The sequence below is a fragment of the Alexandromys fortis genome, unplaced genomic scaffold (genome assembly GCF_014885135.2).
Source record: "Alexandromys fortis isolate MF-2015 unplaced genomic scaffold, M_Fortis_MF-2015_v1.1 scaffold_27, whole genome shotgun sequence".
In the NCBI taxonomy this organism is placed as follows: domain Eukaryota; kingdom Metazoa; phylum Chordata; class Mammalia; order Rodentia; family Cricetidae; genus Alexandromys; species Alexandromys fortis.
This window is the reverse complement of record NW_026067952.1, coordinates 5,739,023-5,746,392: the sequence shown is the minus strand read 5'-3', so window position 1 is coordinate 5,746,392 and position 7,370 is coordinate 5,739,023. Positions and strand designations below refer to the sequence as shown.

Below are 7,370 nucleotides of genomic sequence, written 5' to 3'. Positions count from 1 at the left end.
ATATATATATTGATTTGCCATGAGCACTGTGGTTTCCATACAAACTTTAGCTTCTGTCTTCCAGGTCTTTCTCTTTTACCTCAGGACAACCTGATGCCTTAAACTATTGACCCATTTGTAGAAGAGATCACTCCTAACCACAATAATTTCAATGCAAGGCATATCCACATGTATTTTTTCTTTGGGATAATCAAAACAGTCCAACTATATGCCCAAGTTGTGTCTCACTCACCTCTACGCCCTTGAAGTAGCTCACTGAACGAAGCTGAACTATCTGAAGTGGCACAGGAGCTTCCTTACCTCATAGAGTGTGATGACCCCATTGGTTTCATTGGGAGGTTTCCACTGGATGTAGATCTTCTCCTCAAAGGGCCCTCCCTGGATGGACTCAAGAGGAACAGCTCCTGGAACTGCAGAAGGGAAATGTTGTAAGCCTGATGTCACTTCCCAAATCATTTCTCCAGTTCTACTAACCAAGACCACAGTCTATCAAAGTTTCTATAAAGGATTAGGCATTGTATGTCATGACTGATGGTTGATACTACCTCTGCTTCAATCTCTTGACTTTGCACAAAAATGGCCACAGAAAATCTGTAAATGAATAAATATGGGTGTATTTTAATAAAACTTCATATTCTAAATCAGACAGTGGGTTGGATTTGACTGACAGCTTCTCATTCACTCACTGAGTAAGCCTACTGGTGAAGTGAACCTGATTGGGCACAGGGAACCTAAGTAGGTAGGCTCCAGCTTACTTTAGGTTGTGATTTGATGCCTAAAAAAAATGGCTTTGCCATCATTTTAACAACTTTGTTCCTGGGCCCTGCCAAGTGTTCTCCAACTTTATAAAATGCTTCCTTGGTTTCTTAATTCCTGTATCCAGCAGTAACCATGTGCCCAAATAGAAGAACCTCATCTTGCTCCAAGAAGTCAGCTGACTCATTTTGCTGCTAAGTCTCTTAATCCCTTGCTGGGTAGATGTGTTATATCCATTTGTTGGCTGGATGAAGAGGTTGATGCATGGCTTATGCCAGTATTTCACCCTAATGAGCACACTTTTCTTGAGATTGCTTCTATAATAGGCCAGTCTTTCCTTCAGCATCTTCTGGTTGATTCCAGCATCCTCGTACAACAGGCTGGAGGATGCTGAGCCAGAAAGAAAACGATTCCCCAAACTTCCACTTACACGCCTTTAGAGGATGAAGAATTCATGTAAATCATTGCCAGATCTATTTATACTTCAGCATAATAAAAGCAGGTATTCTTATTAAGTGCTTATTCTTTGATCGAAACTTTACATAGATTATTTCACTTAAGCTACAAAACAACTCTGCCTAGTGTGTATTATCTCCATGCTGATAAAGGAAGTGAAGTTTTGAGAATGAAGTAACTTGGTCAAGGTCATACCCTCTTAGGTTCTAAAGAGGGAATGGAACACCTGTCTCAGAACTTCAGCGCATATATTCTTAATCACCATGCTATGCTTCTCTGGATAGAGCCTCAGCCATATGCTGCAATCAGTTCCCCATTGTCAAATTAAAATTTATTTAAGTTTTTCTCATTATGGTCATGATGCATATAATTGGTTGATATTGAGAATATACAAAAAGATCTTCTGGTCGGCACCACGTTCTCTTAAGATATATTATAGCTTCAGTTTAGTATTTTTATGGGACTCCTGAGTGTGCGAATGAGTGGGTCTCTGATTTTTGTGCCTCTCTTGGGCTTCCTTCCTTCTTTTGGTTTGCCTTGTACAATTTTGATAATATTTGTAAAGTATCTCTATATATTTTTTTTTGTTATTTTTCTATCTCATAGAAGCTTGTCCTTTCCTAATCAGAGACGGAAAGGGAATGGATCTGTATGGAGGATCAGGGAGATGTAGAAGGAAGGGAAACAGTGCAATCGAGATATAGTATATGAGAAAAGAATCAATTTTCAATAAAAGGGTGAAAAGGGAAAATAGAAATAAACAATGAAAAAATGAATAAAACAAAAATCTTAAAAGAGGATGAACAAAATTACTCATACCCAAATCCAAAGATAGCTTTCCAGTAATGTGTGGGAATATAGCTGCATATACATCTTTTAAATATAAAATCTGAATTGACTTTTTGTCAAAATTAATCTATACTGTGTATGCTGTATTTTGCCTTCTTTCATATCTAGAAAGGCATAGACCTTAAAAATTCCTAAAATTCTAATGTTCTTTTGAGATCAAACAGGTGCCCCTGTTCACCTCTCGTGGGCTCCTTTGGAGCGTCATTACTTTGACCAAAACTCACTCCCACAAAAATGCACACATAAAAATTAGAAACTCAGAGCTATATACAAGAGACAACATACAATATTTGAAACTCTGAGCCTGGGTCACCTGACTTAATATAATATTTTCCGGTTCCATCCATGTTCTGACAAATTTCACAGTTTCAGCTGTCTTGATGGCATCCTTATACAAAAGAGTCTGCATGCAACTTTGCTTGTGTCCTCAAGAAAATTTGTGACAATTAATTTACTAGGCCTAAGTAGATCGTATTTTTAGAGATTTTGACACATATTACCAGATTGCCTCCCAGAAAGTCTGTGTGAGTCTGGGCTCCTAACAGAAGAATATGCCTAGGCCTGATTTCTTCCCACACTGACTATTTAAAAAATTAAGTATATATGTGCCATTTTTAGAATACTGGAAAGCAGAACTTTTTCCAGTTTTAATTAGTCATTTGCATTGGTTCTTTTTGGGAGCTTGCTCTCTACACCCCGTGCTCAGTTTCCTGTATGTGTCTTCATTTTTGCTCATCTTTATCTTATGGCATTGTCACTGCTATCCCTTTCTAAAGACACATTTGTTTTTACATAGTTTACATTTTTTTTTGGTGACTGTTAGTCTTTTTGTTTTTGCAGGAATTTTGGTGTAGGAGGTCCTTCTGTCTTTGTGTTGCTTTCATTAGTTAATAAAGAAACTGCTTTGGGCCTTTTGACAGGGCAGAAGTTAGGTAGGTGAGAAAAATTAAACAGATTGCTGGGAGGAAGAAGGCAGAGTCAGAGGAATGCCATGAAACCTCCAGAGACAGACGCTGGGAATTTTACCTGGTAAGCCACTGCCACGCGGCGATACACAGATTACTAGAAATAGGTTAAATTAAGATGTAAGAGTTAGCCAATAAGAAGCCAAGCAGTGATTTAATTAATACAGATTCTGTGTGGTTATTTCAGGGCTAAGCTAGCCAGGTGGCCAGGAAGAACAAGCGGCCCCCTCCTCCTACAGATTTTCACTTGCCTTTTAAGGTTTTTAAGTACAAACTTTAAAGTTCTACAGCTTTTAAAATGAGTCAAAATTTTTATTGCTTCTTCCTAACCCCCTTTCCCTCTCCACAAACATATCGTAATTCATGTGATGAGGGGACTGTTATTGACATTAAGATTAACCAACTAACAAAGGGAAATGTGACTAAATCCAAAGCTTGTGATCCAGGGAACATTAAATAAATGTGTTAAATAGCTATACCTGTAATTATTTCATACAAATTATCAGAACTCTCAGGTAAGGGTATATAATACTAGGAGAATGATGAGCAAAGAAAAAGCTAGGCTAGCAAGCCAGGACACTGAGTGGCATGTAAGTCAGAGTTGATGGATAAATAGAGTACTTAGAGAAAAGGGAGTATTGGGAGTGTGGTGGATAGCTTTCTGAGGTCAAGAGTGGAAAAAGGAAAATCAGTTAAGTCTGCAGTCATTTTGGAGATAAAGGATGTTAGCTTGCAGCAGGGCGAGGAGTCTAGAAGAGACACGAACTGTAGAATTCTTTCATGCTAAACCAGCATGAATTGATGGTGATGGATGAGGGCAAAGATGACAGGATGTGTCAGGGAGGGCCCCAGCACTGTTAAATATAACTGAGGAAATCAGGCTGTTGTTCATATAGGGAAGGATCTTAAAGGATGACTAATTTTGGAGAGAAATCATGAGCTCAACTTTTCTGCATGTTCTTGAGGTATATGTAGAACACTCAACCAGAGTGGGTGAATAGCCTTTGGAGAGTCAAGGTCAAGGCCAAAGTTTGGATATTAAAATCGTATCCTGGGAATAGGTCTAGCAGCAAAAGCAAGAGAAGAGAGGAAAGGCAGTTTCCAGACTCAGCTAAGAGAAACTTGTCTCAACAGTGAGGAGGAAAACACATGGGGGCACTAGGAGCCAGTGTTGAAGAGAAGCAACTAGGTAAGCAGAAAGTTGAGTTGTCACTGCAGCAGCTATGGAGGGAGAGGGAGTTGGGATAGGACTGCTTAGCAGTCAGTGATGGATATGGTTGAATGATCAACTCAGATGTGGCCTTGAGATTGCTAATGAACCTAGTATCCCAACACTTGCATCAAGAGTAATAATACTGTAGGGAGACTGGTTGTGTAAACAGTACATGGAGAGGGCTAAAAAAGAAGTAGAAGGTAAAGTGCAATGAGCAAAATCTTTTCATTATGAAGAACAAGAAAATGTAAAAGACGAGAGAGATGAGAAGTGAGGCAAAAGATAAATAAATAAATAAATAAATAAATAAATAAATAAACAAACAAACAAACCAGTTCATTTCCAAAGATTAGAAGGGTGGAGAAGAGGAAGGGGGCTGACTTGGGAGCACCCTGGAAAGACAAGAGCAGGAATGGGTGGGGAGAAGTCCCCTTTTCACTGTGACAGGTGAAAGGAGGATGAAGTGATGAAGGTGCTTAGGCAGGGGAACCTCAGTAGCCTAATGTTAAAGAGGGAGCTCATCTGACTTCCAGCACTGCAAGACAGTAGGGTGAGCTGAGATAGTCGAATCACTGAGTAGACAGTAGAATGAAGAGAGAAATGGGGCTTCTAATGATTCATCTGAATGTTTGTCTGAAGTTGGGGAGGGTTTGTCTAGCGGAAGAGGGGCTCCCTGTTGAGTAGCAGATGGTTAGCTTAGCAGGTAAGGCTGAGGGATGGCGATGGATGACGGCCTGTCTGATGGGGGTTATGATGGTGACGTTCAAGCTAGTAGGACTAGGCTACCTTGTCTTTCCAGCTGAGGGCAGGTTCTCTTTCTCGTTACAGATCAGGCCAATAGAAAACACCAATGAGTAATTATTTTATGACTTTTTATTGACTATCATTTTTTTCTTTTTATATCTAATCCTGTCATCCATCTGGAATTTATTTTCTCCATTGCACACAGTAGAAATTTTACCCATAATTCTTTCAGTGTTCTTAGGACAATTATTTGGCCAGTGAAAACTTTCCACTGTGATTTAAAATGTCACATTTACACGATGGGTTATTTTATAGTCTGGCATATGTTTCAGCCTTCACTGAGTCATAGATCCTAGTATGACACTACCTCCTTATTAAGTTTGGAATGATATGTTTTAACACTTGGCGGAACAAGCCCTTCTCTTTCATTATCATTCCCTTTCCATGTTTCTGGGGGTGTGGTTATCCCGTTATTCTTCAAGAAGAACACACACGTGTGATCCTAGGGCTTAGGAGGTAGAGATGAGAGGATGAGAGGCTCAAAGTCATTCTTGTCTACATAACCATTTGGGAGTAAACACGGTTACATAAGAACCAGTGTCAAAAAAAGTCAGAAGAATTTAGAAATAATTTTATAAAATTTCAAAGCTATTCCAACAGAACTGATTCTTGCAGATTCATTTTTATCTTCTTTTGAGGGCAAAGAACAGGTATATAACTATGGGTCCTTCTAATCTGTAACACTATTTAAATCTTCCTTCATTAATACCTCTAATTGTGTCCTTTAATTAAAGCTATGGAGTATTTTTTGTTTTGTGTCCTATGAATTACATTTTAATAATTTTATTACTTTCTTCCTCTTGTTTTGTTTTATATTAAAAAGCTTCTCTTTTTCTTTGCCCTAATATAAAATCTATAAAATTTGTCTGTGTTTACAGGCTGATAATGGAATAATCATACGATGATTACATAAGAAGCAAGGTGTTATACCCTCTATGCCTCTCATCACTGACTCCTTCTTTCCTCTTTACCACTGACATCAACATACCAGATATTACAGAACTTCATCTTAATCACCCCAAATTCTTATTTGGTGTCAGCAATATAATCACATGACCCAGAATAACAGGTCATCTAGTTTTTCTTTCTTCTCTTCACACATGCAGATTAAATGTTCCAAGACTTCCATTCATCATTCTAGGACATCTGGAGATCCATCAGCCGTGTCTTATTACTCTTCAGTTCATGAATGTCATTTTCCCAGGTTTATCTTATCATTCCACCTCAGACTGAACATAGAGTTATTTCCAGATGGGTCTCTCTTGTGCCTGGCTCACATGAATACATGAATTTTTTAAAAATCTGTTTGAATGTGTACTAGGCTCCATTAAGGTGGACCCAACACTTCGGCTGCAATTGAGAATCTTTTGTTAGAAGAAATAGGGACTTCGGCTCTCATATTCTAGGTCCTACCTATCTACATCCCGTGGGCTTTTATCATCTGTCATTTGGGGTGTGGCTCACTAATCCTGGTTGACTTGAAAGGGGCTTCTACCTCCAAGGCCAGACAGACCCACTCCAAGGCGTGGTCTGCCCTTCTTCCAGACAGGCTAAAGTTGGCAGACGCTCTGGACGCCTGCTTCTTGAGGCGGTGCCTCCTAGTCATCCCTTTGTCATCACAGCACCCTCCAGTGCCTGAATGGATTTGCTTTCATCTCCAGCTTGAGATTATTGACCCTTCCTCCCAGTGCATCCATAGATACCAAGGTGTACTTAGGAATAGATGGACCAAAGAGATTATCAGTGTACAGATTCCCTGAGTCACACCAAATTGTTTTCCAAAGTGATGCAAGAATTTTAGACTCTCTTGTTCAGTGTTCTATAAGGTTGCACATTCTGATAGCCTTAAAAATACTTGGCATTGTCAGCTTTGAAAGCCTAGGCTACCTGGTAAGTGATTTCACAGAGATTTCTGTCTGTTCTTCCCTATTTACTAAATGAGTTGAGCATCTGTTAATATTTGTTGCCTGCAATGCCTCTTTGTGTTGATTTACTGGTTTCTTTATTTCATAAAACAAGTCTTACATTTTAAAAAAGAACAACTCTCTGAGGGCTGGGCTGCACCTCAGGGGCAGAGTATCTGCCTGTCATATTCAGAACCCTGGGTTCTATCCCCATCACAAGAAAACAACAACAATAACAACAACAGGAAATCTCTCAGTTTGTGTCTTATATTTGCCTTTGGATATAAATCAGTTGTTTATTTTAATATGGTTGAATTCACCAGAGACTTTCAATTTTTATATGAGAGTTTAGAGAGAAAGGTAAACAGTAGCAGACACTGTTGGTGCTCTATCCCCATTCTACTGAAAGACACACAATCTCAA

The 7,370-nt window shown here is 39.1% G+C and overlaps 1 protein-coding gene across 1 annotated transcript in view; it reads right to left on the bottom strand.

The window, feature by feature from the left end:
* Ptprt (protein tyrosine phosphatase receptor type T) overlaps positions 1–7,370 on the bottom strand; it is a 1,017,256-nt gene that overhangs the window by 317,880 nt on the left and 692,006 nt on the right. The window contains exon 10 of the mRNA XM_050150909.1: positions 301–410. Within this exon, the coding sequence (XP_050006866.1) occupies positions 301–410 (110 nt within the window). The remainder of the gene's footprint in view (positions 1–300; positions 411–7,370) is intronic.